This window comes from Engraulis encrasicolus, chromosome 16 (genome assembly GCF_034702125.1).
Source record: "Engraulis encrasicolus isolate BLACKSEA-1 chromosome 16, IST_EnEncr_1.0, whole genome shotgun sequence".
NCBI lineage: Eukaryota > Metazoa > Chordata > Actinopteri > Clupeiformes > Engraulidae > Engraulis > Engraulis encrasicolus.
The window spans coordinates 45,290,680-45,310,679 of record NC_085872.1 but is presented as its reverse complement, the minus strand read 5'-3'; the positions used below and the strand labels follow the sequence as shown (position 1 = coordinate 45,310,679).

Genomic DNA, 20,000 nt, shown 5'->3' with positions numbered 1-20,000 from the left:
ACCATGCAACTGAACTGTTCCCCAGTGTAGCAACGCAGTCTCACCCCAAGTAGTCAATTTCTGACTACCTTGGACCAGACTGCAATTTTTGACGTCTTGGGTATTCCTTCCATGTCACATTTTGACAATGTGGCCTAACCCTAAACCTATTCCTAAACCTAACCTCAATGACGTTATGCTGCCACAAGGGGGCGCCTTTGAGGACATAGTCAAAATGTGACGTGGAAGGAATACCCAAGACGTCAAAAATTGCAGTCTGGTCAAAGGTACTCAGATATTGACTACTTGGGGTGAGACTGTGTAGAGTTATTACACTGCCACCTCTAAACAATGTTAGGATTTGGTTGTTTTTTGAGAAGTTATCTTTTCTTGTTTCATCGCATCTCACTGCTTGTGACTTCTTTTTTGGTTAGTCAAATGCAAATGCACCTGATTGTTGACTGCCCTGGCTGACCGGTTCTTGTCATGTGATACTTGGTCACTTCACCTGTTATTTTGCAAGGATCTGCATTTTGCAAACGTCTCTCTCTACACACTAGGCTTCTGTTGTTAACCAGTTCAGTCCATTTCAACATGCAGTTGTAGTGCTCACACTACCCTGGACTTGTCAGTACCTCAAATTTTTTTCCCTTCTTCCTTATTTTCCGACATCCTGGTCATTGTAATGGGGGCAGCGCCCAAAAACATCCAAAAGATTATACAACATCAGCAGAGAACTAGCAAACAGCGATACCTTTTGGGAAAATATTTGGAGTAGGCATATGTTACAATTTTTAAAAATGTTAACAAACGCTGCCCCCATTAGAATAGCTCATATCTTGGAAAGGGCTTAGCCGAAAAATGTGGCATCACCGGGTACTGACAAGTCAAGGGTAGCGTGAGCAATACAACAACATATTGAAATTGACTGAACTGGTCCTTTAAAGGGACACTGTGTGAGATTTTTAGTTGTTTATTTCTAGAATTCATGCTGCCCATTCACTAATGTTACCTTTTTCATGAATACTTACCACCACCATCAAATTCTAAGTATTCATTATGACCGGAAAAATTGCACTTTTCATACATGAAAAGGGGGATCTTCTCCATGGTCCGCCATTTTGAATTTCCAAAAATAGCCATTTTTAGCTGCAAAAATGACTCTACTTGGACCATACTAGAAAATATTTGTTTATTGCTCAGTAAACTTTCATGCAAATATCAAATTTGGCGATAGCCAACCCAGTTTCAATGAGCAGCATAGTTGCAGTACCTTTTTTGACCATTTCCTGCACAGTGTCCCTTTAACAGAACGATTTTCTCAACAGGCCACCATCGCCGAGGCCTGGCAGAAAGAGAGGGAGTTCCAGCTGGCGATGGAGCACATACGCAGAGAGCAGAGGGTAAGACGCCATTTTTGTAGTTCAAAATCTAACTCTTATAATGGGTGTCAATGCAATGGAACAAAAGGCTACGCTACCTGAGTAGGTCATTTTTGTAGTTCAATAGCCACGTCTTATAAAGTGCTCAAATGGGTGAAATGACTACGTACAAGCAAGGCTACAACTCCTCATTGCCATGCCAACCTACAAAGTTGACAGGTCCCTACATAGCACATTCATAGCAGCTGACATACACTTTGAATGAAGCATGTATGACTGTTTCATGAGCTATTCATACCAAACCATTCATGAACATGGAAGACGAAAGGGCAGCAATCTGTCAAAATAAAAGTACAACAATTGCAAAGCAGTATTGTTCTGAACTTTCGATCTGAACCTTTCCTGATCTTCCTCAAGGCTACCTGTAGCTGTAGGCGGCCACATCGGCCCATTTTGTAGTCCAATAGGCGTAATTTATAGTGGGTTTCAATGTGATAAAAGACTACAAATACTGTATGTATATAATATAATGTAATGTAATGTGAGATGTACTGAGATATACTGCTTGTTATGGTCTCCAGCCCATTTTGTAGTCCAATAGGCGTAATTTATAATGGGTTCAATGGGATAAAAGACTACAGATACTATGTATATTATGTAATGTTATGTGGTGTACTGCTTGTTATGGTCTCCAGCTGGCTGCTCGAGCGGCGCGTGCGGCAGCCCAGGAGGCCGAGGCGGCCACAGTTACCATGGCCCCAGCAACCGCTACCACGGCAACGACAGTAGCAGCAGGTCCTCTTTTCCTCTTCTTCTTTCTTTAGGGTTAAAGGTGCACTGTCCCCAGAAATCATGCTGCTGCCCATTCGCAAATGTCACCTTTTTTCCCATGAATACCTACCAACACCATCTAATTCTAAGAATTCATTTTTACTGCTGAAATGTAACTTTTCATACATGAAAATGTGGATCTTCTCCATGTCTGACATTTTGAATTTCCAGAAATATATTTTTTTAGCTGCAAACACTATACTTTGGTTGTACTGGTAAATGTTAGTTTATCATTTAGTAAATATTTGATGAAAAATGAAATTTGGCAGTAGGCAGCACAGTTTCAATGTTTCACAGTTTTCAAATACCCACCACAATGTAGGCTAGAGAAGGCGATGCCATATTGGGCCATTTTGTAGTCCAGTAGGCATGACTTATAATGGGCGTGAATGGGATAAAAGACTACAAATGAAGGGTTTAGTTGCAAAACCATTTTTGACTTTTGCATTTTATTATTGGAAAAGACTGTTCAGAGGTCCTATCACCTTTGAGTGAATTATTGCCTTTCAAATACTTTGGGAACATACTTTTTAAACCTATATAAAATGCATTTTGCAATGGAATGCCCAATACAAAATGTCAATTTCCCAAAATTCTACAAAATGGAGATCCACCGTTTTGCAAATAAACCCTTTAAATATCCCTGTACTATATATGATATATGATGTAATCTCTCCTCCTGTCAGGTCGGGAGCGGGGCAGATCGGTGGGGGAGGCGGTGTCTTCGCCCTTCACCCCCAAGAGAAGGACCCGCTCACGTTCCTACAGGTACTTTTGGTTCATTTGGTAACACTTAACTTGACACCGGTGTCTTATGCATGTCATTATGTAAGGGTTAACGTTCGGCGAGAAGGTCGCTACCGTGGAATAGCAGCACGACAGAGAGAATCTTTAGACCCCGACGCGGAGCGGAGGGGTCTTGTTCTCTCTGAAGTGCTGCTATTCCACAAAGCGACCGACTCGCCGAAAGTTAACCCGCTTATTATATGGATATACTTAAATGATTCACACATGGCGGGGACATTTCTTTAGGCCAATTTAATGTTAAGATTGTTGCTGCGCAAAACAAAACAGTGCCGTTGTGGAACACCGCTAGGCAACAGCCAGGACAACAGGTGTTGTCTATCACAGCAGCTGATTAGAGTGACAAAAGACCGGACCCCCTGCGGAGTGATATGAAACATTCGCTTTAGCCACTGACTTGTATACAAGCCAGTGGCTTTAGCAGTGAACGTCTTGTTGCCATTGACAGCGGTAGCCAGGACAAGGGGTGCTGTCTATCACAGCAGCTGATTAGAGTCTTGTTGAAAAGTCGCTTTAGCAGTGAAAAGTCTTGTTGCCATTGACAGCGGTCTGTTATAGACCAACCCGTCCGTTATCGAAAAATAACAGACGTCCGAACGTTGGGGAGCTCCGTTGAAATGAATGGAGCATTCGACAGATGACGTCACAACCATATAATAAAGTGTCACAATAGGCTCATAAGACAGTCATAAACATTATGTCCATGTCATAAACATTGTATGACTGTTGACCTTAAGTGACATTCGGCTTTGTCTTTGCCATAACCGTTTGTCTTTGCCATAACCGAATGTCACTTAACGGCAAGATGCGGCCCTTGGACGGCAAGGTTCTGGCCCCCCACGAGGACAGAACAAAATGCGCAATTTGCGATCACTAACACTTAACGTTAGGGATATTTTTCCTATGCACATGAGAGTGCTATATTATCTGAAATAGTCTCATAATAGAACATCAAGGCTACTAAGAAATAGAAAAGCGAATATCTCTTCTGTCTGGAAAGTTATCGGCTTGTTTTGCACCCTCACTTTGGACAGTGCTTGCAGTTACATACATGCGTATTCCATGTTCGGCCCCTTTACTGGGAGGAATTCTAAAAACTGGGCCTCGGTGATTGAATACCGCTGGCCGCATGGCTATCACCAGACCTAATCACAAGTGAGATAAGGTCTGGAGACCTACTTACTGTAGGCCTAAATCTCGTAAAGGGTGTGTGGTTTACGATTGACGACGGCTGTTTATTGGGCGTTATGAACGTGTATAATTTGGCATACGTAGCCATAGCCAGTCGTGTCAGTTGTAGGCCTATCTATTCAAACAAACTGCATTCATCACCTCTCCACACCTCCCTGCTCTCTGATTGGAGAGAGACAGAGACCATGATCTTGTCCATTCTCTGGGTATACTCCATGCTGTCTCCATGTGAAAAAATATGCCTCATCGATTATGGCATTTGGTAAATTGCCTGTGTCCTGTATCGCGATGCATTGCTGAATCGATTATTGTTGACACACCAGTAAATATTATTATTGTTACTGTTGTTATCATTACAGAACTTTGTCTGAGGAGGCGGAGGATGAGGAGGAGGAGGAGGGCGGCGAGTTTCTGCGTACGCCACGCTTTGACGTCTTCGACGAGCCCATGGTGAGTGTGATTCACCTTCCTGAAGAGGCCATTTTTGTAGTTCCATGGACACGTCTTAACAATGGGTTTTGATGGGATAAAACACTACACACTAAGCTAACTGAAGAGCTCATTTTTGTAGTTCAACAGCCACGCCTTACAAAAGACTACATGCTAGGCTACCTGAAGAGGCTATGTTTTGTAGTTCAATAGCCATGTTTCATAATGGGTTTCAATGGGCTAAAAGACTACACTGTGTATGTTGTCTTGCAGCCGGCCCATCCACTGCTACAGGCCCTTTCATCACACCCCCTGAGTTCGCGACCCCGGCGCGGAAGCCAAGCCAGTGTCTTCAGTTTCCGCCACCCACCCCTGAGACACCACAGCAGCAGCAGCGACATGGCCGACTATTACAATGACGCTAATGACGAGAACCAGGGTAAGTCTTAGGGAGCCCGGGTTCGAATCACGGAGTGGGTTACTAGATATTGCCATGTTATTACTGCTATTGGTTAGTCTTGGTTAGATATATCTAACAGTCTTCCCGACCTGGATCACTCCCAAAACTAAGGGAAAGATCAGTTGTACAGTGTACAACCAGGGGGTGTTCACTAACGGAACTAGCTACTAGCCACAGCTGTCTAACCCTAATCCCACCTAAGTGCAAAATGAATGGGTGTCAATGGAGTTTTCTACTATTATAATTTTTGTGATTTTTTTATATATTTTTTGCCCTGAAATATTAATATTCAGTTCGAAGCTAGAAATAATAAGACCTCGTTTGAGTAGCGTTTCAATTATTTTGCGCCACTAGATTATTATATACTGGGTCACAAAGCTCAATATTTATGAGTGGTCAAACCCATAAACATTAGCTAGCGAGTACAGGTCGAAATCTTTTTCCCTGCTGTAAAACTAGACACCTGACAGATTTGACAATACAGCCTATCATTAAACACCATCAATAATGCTTACCAGGAATATTTTGTTGATGACATTGGTAACTGGAAATTGCAGTAGCAATGTATTTAGCATATGGGCGCTCGCCAACTAGTGGACACTCAATTGAGTTCTTCAGTAACGCGGAAGCATGTAGTAGATTGTAGTCTTTCATGTTAGCATTTAAGGACTTCCTGGTTCGTATCGGCTTCCGGCCTTTTTTTATTTATTTTACCTTTATTTTACCAGGGAAATAAAATCACATTGAGAATAAAATTCTCTTTTACAAGTGAGCCCTGGCCAAGGCTCACTCCATTGGGAATGAATAGGGGCCAGTTTCAAATAAGCTCCGAGTGCAAGCACGCGCTTAGCGAACCCCCGCAAACTGTCGAAGGTGTTAAAAATAGGCTGTAGGTATGACATGGTTGATCATTTTGTGTCAAACTTCGACATAAATACGATGTTGCGTCCATATGCTAAACCCGGAAGCTTTTGGCGACTACAGAAGCGGCGCCTGTATCTAACGTCATGTACGTGCGGAGGGTTGTACCCATGGCAACCAAAGGAAAGCATGTAGTTCGGAAGTTTTAATGATCAGAAAGGGGTTAGCAATATTGAATTATAATCGTCATGATTTAACATGTGAATACACCAACATGATGATACGATCCGTTCCACTAATGAGAAAGGGATGCGGGGACACGCTAATGTTCGTTGTTGCCGTGCAACTTATATTTTTTGCCAAACCTGAATCTCTATGGCGTTTTGCAATGTAAAAAATCGCCATGGAACCGGAAGTCCAAACGCCGCATACAAGTTGACGTTAACGCTGAAGAGCTCAATAGGAACTGCAGTATGCATGCAAAGCTAACTGGCTACAATGGGAACCAATCAGTGTGAACCTTCTCCCTATATTCTAATTTGTCTGGTACAACCCATATTAGGGGAAGGGGAAGTAGCTAGTGTCAGGTGAAAATATCTACTCAATCTTAATCCCCAAATAACTCGTACTTTTGAATTAGAACTTAGACTATTTAGACTTGTTTTAAGACATTTGTTCTTGGGGCAAGTTATATTTACTTTTTTAATTTTTCACGAAAAGATCAAATTTCGCAACAGACAGTACACAGTTTCAATGTGCAGCATAGTTGCAATACCTACTCTGGCCACAATCCTACACAGTGCACCTTTAATCAAGCCTTTGTAAAAATAAAAAAAAAGCCAAAGAGTACCTGCTTTAGAAGAACAGTGAATCAGCACTGCTTAATGACCGCCATATAGTTGGTGTTTCAGTAGAGTCACACGTTTCTGTTCATTACATTACATTATTACATTACACTTAGCTGACGCTTTCATTTATTCAAAGCGACTTACAGTTATTACTTGTCAGGGTATTGGTTACAGTCCGTGGAGCAATGTGGGGTTAGGTACCTTGCTCAAGGGCACCTCAGCCATGGATGGAGATGTAGGGAGAGGTCAGGGGGGATTCAAACCTGCAACCTCTATATTGAAAGACCAACTGTCTAACCACTAGGCCACGGCCCCATATTGTCCGATTACAGCGGTTTGTTTGTGTGTTCTGTGTTCTTTGTCGTTCAATCACAGCGCTGAGTTTCCTGGGCCGCCGTACCAGCCGCGCCTCCTCTGTGGTTGCCGTGACAGCAGGGGTGTGGCCCAAACAGCAGCAGCGTCGCACAGCTAGCGTCCGCAGCAGATGCTCACAGGTAGGATGTTAGCCTTGGCGATATGGCAAATATGTCATATCGCAACTTTTAAGTGAAAAAGAAATAAAGTCCGCGACACTGCTTGTCTACTGTAAATTATTTAATGGAGCGCCACGTTTCGACCCTCAGGTCTTCATCAGGCGACACCTTCCTGTGGAAGGAATTTAGTTCTGACACACGGTTCAACCATTTTTGGAGTGATATGTGAAAGTGATGAGGATCCATGTTGTTATACTGAACCATCCAGTTTATTTTGACAGAATGACTTAATGAATGCAAATGAGCCAAAGAGAAGGATCTATGCCCTTTTTATGGTACTGACTATTTATGTAGGAGAAGGTTTAGTGCTGAATTGCTGATGCTAGAATGAACTGTTTTGGGAGGTATATGACATTTTGCTAGTTATCTGAACTGTTGTGCAGAAGTGTAAGAATGTTTGGCCAAATGACCCAAAAATTATAGAAATGTCATCTCGGTTTCAAGAAATTAGCCAAACCTAACGAGAAAAACTGTAAGTTATAGTTAACTCTGTTCTCCTCCCCTCTCCTCTCCTGCTCCTTCTCCCCTCTCCTCTCCTCATTCTCTTCTCTCATCTGCTCCTTCTTATCTTCTCTCCTCCTCATTCTCTCCTCTCCTTTCTTCCTCCTCTCCTTCTCTTCCTCCACTCTCCTCCTCTCCCTCTCCTCCTCCTCTGTTCTCCTCCCCTCCTACTCCTCCCCCCTCCCCTCCTCCTCTGCTCTCCTCCCCTCCTCTCCTTCTCCTCTCCTGTCTTCCTGTCTCTGCTCCTCTCTCCCCCTCGTCCTCTCCTTCTCCTCCTCCCCTTCTCCTCCTCCTCCTCTCTTCCTACTTCTCCTTCTCCTCTGTTCTCCTCTCCTCTCCTCTCTTTTTTTACTTATTTATTACATACTGTATATATACATATAAACATTTTTCCCCTGCTCTAGGGCTTGCTAGCCACACCCTCTCCGCTGGGCCCACCCAATGGGCTGCCGAGTCTCACCCTGACGCCGGCCAATGGGAGGGCCAGCCTGAACCTCAGCCTCAACCTGACGCTGCCATTGGACAGCCGCAGCAGCTGTGCCCTCTTCCTGGTGCCCACGCCCACCTCCATGCCCTCCATGCCCGTCGACTCAGAGGTAAGTCTAGTTAAAGTGCTGTGTAGTCTTTTCTCCCATTGAAGGTCAGTGTAAAGCAAGGCTATTGGACTACAAAAATTGACTCTTCTGGTAGCCTAGTGTCTAGTCTTTTATTAACGTCGTTCATGATGGCGTTTTTTCTGCCAGGCAGCAAGTTTGCTAGGCAGCGAGCATGCCCACTGTCTCCGCGTGAAGCCTTCCGTTTAGAATTTCTGTCTGCGACTCAGCATATGGGAGTGACCTCTGCGCCGCAGTCATGTCGCATGGCGTTAAACCATCGCGGGAACAAAGTTTTTGCTAAGTAGCGAAGCAGTTAGGGGAAAGCAAGTGCTGGGCAGTAGACCTCCTCCATGCCATCGGTAAACTACCCTGATTTGCATTCATCTAGCTGACGTGAATTGCGGGTGTAGTCCACATACTTGTGAGGCAGTTCACTCGCTACTCCAAGTTGGAAGCAGCGTTTTTTTATGTCTTGGGAAATCATGTCAGAAAAAACTGTCCAACTTGTTTGCCAAGCATTCAAACCCACCTTTAGTAGACTAAGCAGATCTCGTTTTGATCAGCATTTTCCTGCTTGGTTGCATACGAGACTATTGAGTGTATGTGAAGAGTTCAGATGCAAAACCCCCTAACTCCATTTCTGAAGACCTGCACTTCTATATTTTTAGAGAAGCCCGTTGTTGGTTTGGTTTACATTCATGTACTTGATAATACATATAAATAGTTATATTACATAAATAAAATGTAAAAATATGCAATTTTGATAGCTTTGTATTAAATAAAAATGAATTAAGATTATTTTCTGAAAAGGCACTTAGGGGGTTTTGCATCTGAACTCTTCATGTGTTCGTCATGTGACACCTGCTCCTCCAGTGCTATACCTCCATTCACTTAATGGGGCACCTAAGTCTCCACCCCGGCGGCTCGTGGGGCTGGGAACGCAAAAACTTTTGACTGGGCTGTAATGGACTGATCAAAGCTATTTTCCAACCCACCTCGCATTTCCTCGCAGTTCACGTCAGATATGCGAGGCGCACGTGTAGTCTCTAACACAGTTTTGCACAAAAGCTAAAATAACGTTTCTTGCGTGCCGAAAATGAGTGGTCTTACGACGCAAATCCAAACCTTTCAAATTCACTGTCATCATATGTGAAATCCGGAGCACATGCCAAACGGGATGAGAATTTAGCTTGACTCGCTCCATTTACTCCCATTCAAAATTTTGAGAGCTCCAGCCCCACGGATCGGAAGTAGAAGGGCAGGAATGGACAGGACAGGCTGCCTCCATGTTTGTAGTTTTTTAATTGGTCATGGATATGAGTGTTGGTGGATAGTAAAACTACATTTTATGCTCTGTGTGTGTGTCTATGTGTGTGTCTATGTGTCTATGTGTGTGTGTGTGTGTGTGTGTGTGTGTGTGTGTGTGTGTGTGTGTGTGTGTGTGTGTGTGTGTGTGTGTGTGTGCGTGTGTGTGCGTGTGTTAATCCGGATGTAGGAGAAGCTGGTCCACCATGTTTGTAGTATTTTAACCGGTCATGTATATATGAGTTTGTTTGAATAGAAAGACTACATTTTCCGTTACAGACCCCAGTGTGTTTGGACACCCTGGGCGTGCCCGTGCCCATGCTCCCTCCTCCAATGACGTGCCCCCGTTCGCCTGACAGACAGGAGGAGCTGCTCCAGCCCCCAGCTCCCATTGGCCGGAAGCGAGGCATGAGCTCCGTCAGCTTCTTCAGCGACGCCTTGGACGGTAAGTGTTGCCAGATGTGTTGCCGCCCAATTGTGCTGATTAGAATGACCGCGGGTTAAAAAGGGTATGCCACTATTTTGGGGCTTAATACAGTTAAAATACAGTGTCCGGTAGTGGTGTCAACAATGATCGATTCGGCGATCCGAATTGATCCGGGGCATGGACGATCCAGATCCAGATCCGGCAAGTTCCAGAATCAATCCGGCAATTTTTTTAAGTTTCAATTACTTCCATGGATATTTCGGGAGCAAATGAATGTTAAATTAAATAAAAACACTTCAAAACATTGCAAGACTGATACAGACTGATACAGAAAACAGCCAATAAATTGTTGCTCAGTATCTGACTACTTGTATTTCCTCATCATGGCTGAACATTTGCTTTGCGTTCAGTAGAAATGTAATGCATTGCAATGCATTGTAGAATTGAATCGAATCGGATTGGATCTAATAGAATCGAATCGAATCGGATCTACTACCTCCCGAATCGTGATCGAATCGGATCGTGAGGGCAGTGCAGATCCACACCACTAGTGTCCGGGGTTTATAAAGGTGCTAAAGTGTCTTATTTGTCATGTAAGCCGTTGTCTTGCTTTAAGACAAGTTAAAAGAGGGAGTATGTAGCTAAGCTAGTGAAAGTCAATGGATCCGTGTAGCATGTAGCATGCTGGTTATTGAACTACATTTTGTTTGACTGTGCAGATCTGGAGGAGGCGCAGCAGAAGTGCCCCCCCTGCTGGTACGTGTTTGCACAGCGCTACTTGGTCTGGGCCTGCAGTCCCCAATGGCTGAGGATCAAGGAGGCAGTCCAGGTAACTCACTGCACTGTGTGTGTGTGTGTGTGTGTGTGTGTGTGTGTGTGTGTGTGTGTGTCACGCTTGTACGAAACTCCGAATGAAAATAATTTCAATTCAAAATAATGCCATAATACGAACACTAGGATGTGCCATTACCTTGAATTTCTTTGAATTTAATCTACACCACCCATTGAAAGTATATAGAACACCACCATCTAGTGTTCATATTATGGCATTACTGTGAATTTCAATTCATTCAATTCGGAATTTCGTCCAAGCCTGGTGTGTGTATGTGTGTGTGTGTCCAATGGTTGAGGATCATGGACGGAGTCAAGGTAACGTGTGGTGTGTGCGTGCGCGTGTGTGTGTGTGTTGATGGATCTATCTATGTCATGGTGATGGACCCCTTTCTAGATTTAAGGCCAATTTATACTTATTGGCGCCGACGGTTGCAAAGCCTCTGCAACGGTCTGTGCGCGACCACGCCCCCCGCGCAGAGGCTCTGAAACCGTTGTTGCGCGCCTCAAGAAAATCCTGACTACACGTCAAACAGTTGCGAAGGTCGCAGAGAAAAGGCTCTGTAATTGGTCGTCTCGCTACTTCCTTGTTCTCGTGGCGACACAGTTTTCCGGTAGTTTACGAGACCCAAACTGTCAATATTCTGTGAAATACGAACGCTTTGTTTCTAGTGTGTGTAAATAAATGAAGCTACAATGACTAAACTAGTAAGTAACAAACAAACAATACATCAGTTTAGCACTCGCGGCACAATGCCTGCAGTCTGACTACTGTGCTGTAGTCTTGTAGCTATGTAGCCAAATGTGGCTAACGACATGACACCTTGTGCTCAGATCTGTGACATAAACAGTGGTTAGCGACCAGAACCAAAGGGCGCCGTTGCTGAACTATAATCTGCCTTTTAAGCATCACAATGACTAAACTAGTAAGTAACAAACAAACAATACATCAGTTTAGCACTCGCGGCACAATGCCTGCAGTCTGACTACTGTGCTGTAGTCTTGTAGCTATGTAGTTAAATGTGGCTAACGACATGAGACCTTGTGCGCAGATCTATAACATAAACAGTGGTTAGCGACCAGAACCAACGGGCGCCGTTGCTGAACTATAATCTGCCTTTTAAGCATCACAATGACTAAACTAGTAAGTAACAAACAAACAATACATCAGTTTAGCACTCGCGGCACAATGCCTGCAGTCTGACTACTGTGCTGTAGTCTTGTAGCTATGTAGCCAAATGTGGCTAATGACATGACACCTTGTGCTCAGATCTGTAACATAAACAGTGGTTAGCGACCAGAACCAAAGGGCGCCGTTGCTGAACTATAATCTGCCTTTTAAGCATCACCGTCTGCATTGCACCCCCCCCCCCCCACCCCCCCCCCCAAAGGCGTAGCGCCCACCCACTTGACATCCAAGCCCGCCCCATTCACACTTGACAGTCAACTGTTGTCGCATTGAACTATAATTAATGGCATAGCACTGAGCGATAATTAATCATTTTGTCAAAAGTCTGGTTCATCTTCTGTGATTTCTATGATTTCGAGCGCGGTATTATAATATCTACCTACACGCTTTCGGATTGGGCCCGTCCGATTTTTTCTGGGCCCACCTGGGCCCACCTTATTATTTCTGCCTACGCCCCTGCCCCCCCCCCCTTTCTCTCCAGGTCTTGGTAATGGATCTCTCCCCCCCCCTCCCCCCCCCCCCCCCTCTCTCTCCAGGTCATGGTAATGGACCCCCCCCCCCCCCCCCCCCCCCCTCTCTCCAGGTCATGGTAATGGACCCCCCCCCCCCCCCCCTCTCTCCAGGTCATGGTAATGGCATATCTGTATATATCTCCAGGTCATGGTAATGGACCCCCCCCCCCCCCCTCTCTCCAGGTCATGGTAATGGCATATCTGTATATATCTCCAGGTCATGGTAGTGGACCCCCCCCCCCCCCCCCCCTCTCTCCAGGTCATGGTAATGGACCCCCCCCCCCCCTCTCTCCAGGTCATGGTAATGGACCCCCCCCCCCTCCCCCTCTCTCCAGGTCAGGTCATGTAGTGGACCCCCCCCCCCCCCCCCCCCCCTCCCCCCCCCTCTCCAGGTCATGGTAATGGACCCCCCCCCCCCTCTCCAGGTCATGGTAATGGATCCCTTCCTGGATCTGAGCATCACCGTCTGCATCGTCACCCCCCCCCCTCTCCAGGTCGTATATATGTGTGTAACGCCCCCCCCCCCACCCCCGCCCTCTCTCTCTCCAGGTCATGGTAATGGACCCCCCCCCTCTCTCTCTCCATGTCATGGTAATGGCATATCTGTATATATCTCCAGGTCATGGTAATGGACCCCCCCCCTCTCTCTCTCCAGGTCATGGTAATGGCATATCTGTATATATCTCCAGGTCATGGTAATGGATCCCTTCCTGGATCTGAGCATCACCGTCTGCATTGTCCTCAACACACTCTTCATGGCCCTGGAGCATTACCCCATGACGGACGACTTCAACAGCATGCTGACCGTGGGAAACCTGGTAATTGTAGTTCATTACTCAACTGAAAGCAAGTGTGAGAAGCTGAGAAGAACTACAATAATAGTCAGTCCCTCCAGGATTTTGCACTGGGATTTTGTGATTTTTGCGGTCAAAATGTCTGATTTTGTGGCGGCATTTTCTCATTTTTTGCAAAGATTTTGCGCCCCTTTCTGGGTTTTTTTGGTAACTGAAAACCACAATCAGTCTAAGCAGGCTTAAGACAAAAGAGAGAGAGATTCAGAAACACACTTCCTTTTAATTTTCTGTAGAAATCCCAACCAGGGTTCACGTTAGCCGGCTGTGGCCGGACATAGGCCATTTTGCATCATGAATGACCGGCAAAATAAAATGTGGCCGGCCAAAATGTCCGACAAAAAATGACTTAAATTTAATCAGTAAATAATATTAGCTCATTTTAAACACTGAATGTTACACAAAACACCAGTGATATGAAACTGAACAAAGCCGAAAATAGTTATGAATAGCCTATGTAAATGAACGTGTAATAGTCTAAACAGCACGCAATAGTGTTGCTTGCGCTCTCGTCCCCCACAGCGTTCTCCAGTGGTTCTCAAGTTCAAGTTCAAGTTCAAGTAGCCTAATTGGTTCTCCCCAATCAAGTTGCTTCCCTATCACTTGACTCACGCTGGCTGATGTCAAGGAACAATTCAGGGTTTTTTTTTATTTTTTTTTATCAGTAAACACAAAGGGCATTGCGCTTGCAAAACCGTTTCATGTCCAGATGCGAAGTCAAGCCTGGGACCCAATGCCATGGCATGCGCAGCATCGAATCACTTTCACGTTTACCTCTGCTGAAAAATGGTGGTGGATCTCCAAGTACGCTAGGCTACAGTCGAGGGTCAAATTAAACATTTCAGAGAACGATATGCTCGTGAGAAGTCCCAGTAAAAGTGCATGAAGGGCTTTATCACTTTTTCATCACTGTCCAAAATGGCTAGTGGATGTATCTCACACACCCACATAGAGCGTCGTACGGAACGTGTCAATTCCCTTGAGAGCGCAGGAACACAACGCAATACAGTTCAAATTTCAGTAGCGTTGTTACCGTTACTGCACAACCATTACAGTCATCACATCGTTACCCAATTTGAGTAGGGAAATCCTCTTCGGGTTTGCAGATAAAACACAATGTTACAGTCGATAACTTGGCTAGATATGCCTATGCGCGCAGCACTTGGCCACTTGAGCTGCCAGCTGCCTATAAACTCCACAGAATGTTGAAGGGGACAAAGGGGAAAATTTGCGGGGGAAATGCGGCTTTACAGGAATTACGTGGCATCGTGAAATTATGCGGAATATCATTGAATTTGCATAACTGGAGGGACTGAATAGTAGAAGTACAAAATGGGGCACATACCTGCGCATACGTAACTCATGTCGGACGACTTCAACTGCATGCTGACCATTGGCAACCTGGTAGCTGTAGTCCTATAGCCGTGTTTTATAATGAGTTCCAATGAGGGTAAAACAGCAAAAATGGCTGGGCACTCGACTGCTACAGTGCCCTCCATAATTATTGGCACCCCTGGTTGAGATGTGTTTTTTAGCTTCCAATTATTTTATTTTTTTTCTAAATAATATGGGACCTTAATGGAAAAAAAGAGAAAAATCCAACCTTCAATACAAGTGCATTTATTCAGTGGGGAAAGAAATCCCACATAAAGAAATAATTATTTGACATCAAATAATGTGTCTCACAATTATTAGCACCCCTGGTGTTAATATTTTGTACAACCCCCTTTTGCCAACAAAACAGCACCTAATCTTCTCCTATAATGTTTCACAAGATGGGAAAAGACATAAAGAGGGATCTTCAGCCATTCCTCTTTGCAGAATCTCTCTAAATCATCCAGAGACCTGGGTCCTCTCCTCTGTACTCTCCTCTTCAGCTCACCCCACAGGTTCTCAATGGGGTTGAGGTCAGGGGACTGAGATGGCCATGGGAGGAGCTTGATTTTGTGTCTGGTGAACCAGTGACCCAGTGACGACCCAGCTTCAGCTTTCGGGAAGAGGGCAACAGATTTTGATTTAAAATGTCCTGGTATTTCAAAGCATTCATGATGCCATGCACCCTAACAAGGTTCCCAGGGCCTTTGGAAGCGAAACAGCCCCACAGCATCACTGACCCACCCCCATACTTCACAGTGGGTATGAGGTGCTTTTCAGCATGCGCATCTTTCGTGGTACGCCAGACCCACTTAGAGTGTTTGTTGCCAAAAAGCTCAATCTTGGTCTCATCTGACCAAAGCACACGGTCCCAGTTGAAGCCCCAATACCGCTTGGCGAACTCCAGACGCTTGCGTTTATGATTGTGAGTGAGGAAAGGTTTTCTCCGTGCATGCCTCCCAAACAGCTTGTTGGCGTGTAGACAGCGCCTGATGGTTGATTTGGAGACTTTGTGACCCCAGGATGCTACCATTTGTTGTAATTCTGTAACAGTGAGCTTTGGAGATCTTTTGATTTCTCTTACCATCCCCCTCACTGTGCGTGGTGGCAAAATAAACTTGGGTCCTCGTCCAGGCTTGTTTACCACTGTTCCAGTTGTTTTGAACTTCTTAATTATTCCTCTCACAGTGGATATGGGCAGCTGCAGTTGAGTGGCAATCTTCTTGTAGCCTCTGCCTGACCTGTGAAGGTCGACGCACATCTGCCTCACTTGTATGCTGTGTTCCTTTGTCTTTCCCATGTTTAAGAGTGGATAAGAGAAATGGCCTCGGTGTCACGTCATATTTATACCCCAGGGAAACAGGAAGTGATGAATTACTAATTAAATGTTCCTACATACTCTGGTAAACTTTGTAAACTACTGTAGAAATGACAGAAATGCTTCAATTATATTTATTTCCTGGGAATTGTTAAGGGTGCCAATAATTGTGGAACAGGTGATTTAATGAAAAATAATTATTTTTCAGTCAGGGATTTTTTTATTTTCTTACAATTCATTTGAGTTGAAGGCTACATTTTCCTACAATTTTCAGTGTGACAGTATTCTTCTGCAATAAACACTGAATTTATTTTAAGGCTTTTAACACATCTCAACCAGGGGTGCCAATAATTATGGAGGGCACTGTATATCGGTGACCCGGGTTCAATTCCTTAAAAAAAGAAGACGTCAAGGCAACTGCTCTGTAAAATAACCATTGTTCTCCTGAGAGCAGGGCCGCTGACAGCTTTCGCTGGGCCCAGGACAAAGTCATCTGAAAGGGCCCCCCTACCCAATACATACAATGTAATGGGGACCCAATTCTAGGCCCCCTATCTCCTTGGGCCCGGGACAACATACCCCTTTGTGCCTGCTTGTCGGTGGGCCTGCCTGAGGGACTGGTCATGGATCCTTCACCATTTCCCAACGTCAAGTGTTCTAGCCTTCGTAGTGCGTGAAACGCCTCGTGATTGCATACTCCAAGGCGTTAACCCAAAATGATCCAGTCACTGGGCATTTCCCGCACTACCAAGAACACTTGACATTGGGAAATGGTGCTTGTCTTCTAATGATCTCTCTCTCTCTCTCTCTCTCTCTCTCTCTCTCTCTCTCTCTCTCTCTAGGTCTTCACAGGCATCTTCACATTTGAGATGGTCTTCAAGCTCATCGCCATGGACCCTTATTTTTACTTCCAGCACGGTTGGAACATCTATCTATCTATCTATCTATCTATCTATCTATCTATCTATCTATCTATCTATCTATCTATCTATCTATCTATCTATCTATCTATCTATCTATCTATCTATCTATCTATCTATCTATCTATCTAATGTTCTCTCTCTCTCTCTCTCTCTCTCTCTCTCTCTCTCTCTCTCTCTATCTATCTATCTATCTCTCTCTCTCCCTTTCTATCTATCTATCTATCTATCTATCTATCTATCTATCTATCTATCTATCTATCTATCTATCTATCTATCTATCTATCTATCTATCTATCTGTCCAATAGGATGGAACATGTTTGATGGCATCATCGTGTGCCTGAGTCTGATGGAGTTGGGCCTCTCTAATGTGGAAGGACTCTCAGTGTTGCGCTCCTTCAGACTGGTAAATACATTACAATTACTTACAGTTTTTCTCAATTGGTTTTGTACATTTCTCAAGTCTCACTCGCAATTTGCAAAACATAATATTCATTCTCAAAAAAGCTTTAACAAATGGCAAAACACAGTGGATGACCTGCAAAACCCAGTTTCTTGCTCAAAACCCAAGTTTTTGTCAGTGTCAGCAGAATGGTTAGTCATTGTGTCATAGTGTAGTCCGTGTATGGACAAGCTAGTCAAATCGATTTGTCATGTTATCAATTGAATAGTACACTCTTGAGGATCTTTTCTGAAGCAAAATGTTGTTTAGATTGGATGGGAAATGTTGTAAATTCGACTTTATATTACATTGATCAGATTAGATTGTCCTAGATATACATTTAGACTATGACTATTTATTGACAGGTTTTCTCATTGCAAAATAGGAAAAATAGCAAACTCTGGTTGAGGTGTCAAAATGCGCCCTCTACCATCCCTTTTTACTTGTCTTGCAAGCCCATGTGAAAAGAAATCTAGAACTGTAAAGCAAAATAAATTTGAAACAATACACTGATACTGTATAAAGTGCACTTACTGTCTTGTGAAATTCTAGGGAAATATTGTAATTTTGCGTGGAGCGTAATTATAAAGGGCACATGAGGCATAGAGTAATGTAATGCAGTGCAGTGCCTACTGTTGTATTGCATGCCTGTTATCTCTATCCCTTCTATTGCCTTCGATTAGAGAGAGTCAATATTTACCTGCGAGCAATTTACCAATTCAGATCACATTTATAGATAAAAATCCAATGGAAATTATACAGTGCTTATCACATTATGACAGCTTGGTAAATCATTTTGCATGTCAAGACTTAAACTATGACATAGGGCCTAAATGTTTTGGGGTTTGAGATAGTTTTGTGCATTCAGTGACAATGCTTTTTGAGTGATATGACAAAAGCAATTGATAATGTACGAAAAAGCTGAGAATTGTACACAACCATCTGCATGGTGATGAAAGCATTTGCTAAATGCTGAAAACTATGAGAAACGTATTTTACCATGTGCACAGATAACAGCAGGAAGTCACAATTGAACAAGAAGTTTTGAGAATGATTATTCTGTTGTGAGAAATGTACAAAACCAATTGAGAAATACTGTAATATAATAAAACATAACATTCATACCACTTACTGTAATATAACATTGATATATAATTACAATTACTATTATTCATAATATACTACACATGTATACCACTTATTATTAATTATTATCAATGGGCACAAAGTGGTCAGTTGTTCCGGGCCTAGGGACAGATGAGAGGGCGACAAAGGGGTCAGTTGTTCCGGGCCTAGGGACAGATGAGAGGGCGACAAAGGGGTCAGTTGTTCCGGGCCTAGGGACAGATGGGAGGGGGGGGGACAAAGGAGGGGGGGGGGGCACAAAGGCATCAGTTGTTCCGGGCCTAGAGACAGGGGTGGGCCGACTGTCCAATGCCCAGGACTCTCTCTCTCTCCCTCCCGCTCTCTCTCTCTCTCTCTCTCTCTCTCTCTCTCTCTCTCTCTCTCTCTCTCTCTCTCTCTGTTCCTCTCTCTCTGTCTCTCTCAGGTCTGTGTCCGAGGGGGGTAGTGGGGTCGGGTGGTGGTTGAGGGGTTGCTGGGAAGGCTGGGACATGTCCCACCCACTTTTTCTGATGAGCAGTTTTGTTGTGAGTGGCGTAAACTTCTGACCCCGATGAGCCTTAATTTGGCAAGACCAGTGTCCATGTCCATGTGTCCATGTCCAAGTGACCAGTGACCAGTGTCCATGTCCAGTTTCCATGTCCAAGAGTCCAGTGTCCATGTCCAGTGCCCATGTCCAGTTTCCATGTCCAAGAGTCCAGTGTCCATGTCCAAGATACCAGTGTCCATGTCCAGTGTCCATGTCCAAGAGACCAGTGTCCATGTCCATGTCCAAGAGTCCAGTGTCCATGTCCATGTCCATGTGTCCATGTCCAAGACGAGTGCCCATGTCCAGTGTCCATGTCCAAGAGACCAGTTTCCATGTCCAAGAGTCCAGTGTCCATGTCCAAGAGTCCAGTGTCCATGTCCAAGAGACCAGTGTCCATGTCCAAGACCAGTGTCCATGTCCAAGACCAGTGTCCATGTCCAAGACCAGTGTCCATGTCCAAGAGACCAGTGTCCATGTCCAAGAGACCAGTGTCCATGTCCAGTGTCCATGTCCAAGACCAGTGTCCATGTCCAAGAGTCCAGTGTCCATGTCCAGTGTCCATGTCCAAGACGAGTGTCCATGTCCAAGAGACCAGTGTCCATGTCCAGTGTCCATGTCCATGTCCAAGTGACCAGTGTCCATGTCCAAGACCAGTGTCCATGTCCAGTGTCCATGTCCAAGATACCAGTGTCCATGTCCAAGACCAGTGTCCAAGACCAGTGTCCATGTCCAGTGTCCATGTCCAAGAGACCAGTGTCCATGTC

At 44.5% G+C, this 20,000-nt stretch overlaps 2 protein-coding genes across 2 annotated transcripts in view; both read left to right on the top strand.

The window, feature by feature from the left end:
• LOC134466115 (sodium channel protein type 2 subunit alpha-like) overlaps positions 1-8,812 on the top strand; it is a 30,138-nt gene extending 21,326 nt beyond the window's left edge. Inside the window, exons 12-19 of the mRNA XM_063220011.1 lie at positions 1,308-1,398; positions 2,057-2,146; positions 2,879-2,960; positions 4,547-4,637; positions 4,890-5,055; positions 7,161-7,279; positions 8,224-8,415; positions 8,804-8,812. Of these exons, the coding sequence (XP_063076081.1) occupies positions 1,308-1,398; positions 2,057-2,146; positions 2,879-2,960; positions 4,547-4,637; positions 4,890-5,055; positions 7,161-7,279; positions 8,224-8,415; positions 8,804-8,812 (840 nt within the window). The remainder of the gene's footprint in view (positions 1-1,307; positions 1,399-2,056; positions 2,147-2,878; positions 2,961-4,546; positions 4,638-4,889; positions 5,056-7,160; positions 7,280-8,223; positions 8,416-8,803) is intronic.
• A 1,301-nt stretch (positions 8,813-10,113) lies between these two features.
• The window catches only part of LOC134465845 (sodium channel protein type 2 subunit alpha-like), a 77,513-nt gene continuing 67,626 nt past the window's right edge, over positions 10,114-20,000 (top strand). The window contains exons 1-5 of the mRNA XM_063219739.1: positions 10,114-10,165; positions 10,867-10,976; positions 13,369-13,497; positions 17,065-17,140; positions 17,452-17,549. Coding sequence (XP_063075809.1) covers positions 10,129-10,165; positions 10,867-10,976; positions 13,369-13,497; positions 17,065-17,140; positions 17,452-17,549 — 450 coding nt within the window. The 5' untranslated portion in view covers positions 10,114-10,128. The remainder of the gene's footprint in view (positions 10,166-10,866; positions 10,977-13,368; positions 13,498-17,064; positions 17,141-17,451; positions 17,550-20,000) is intronic.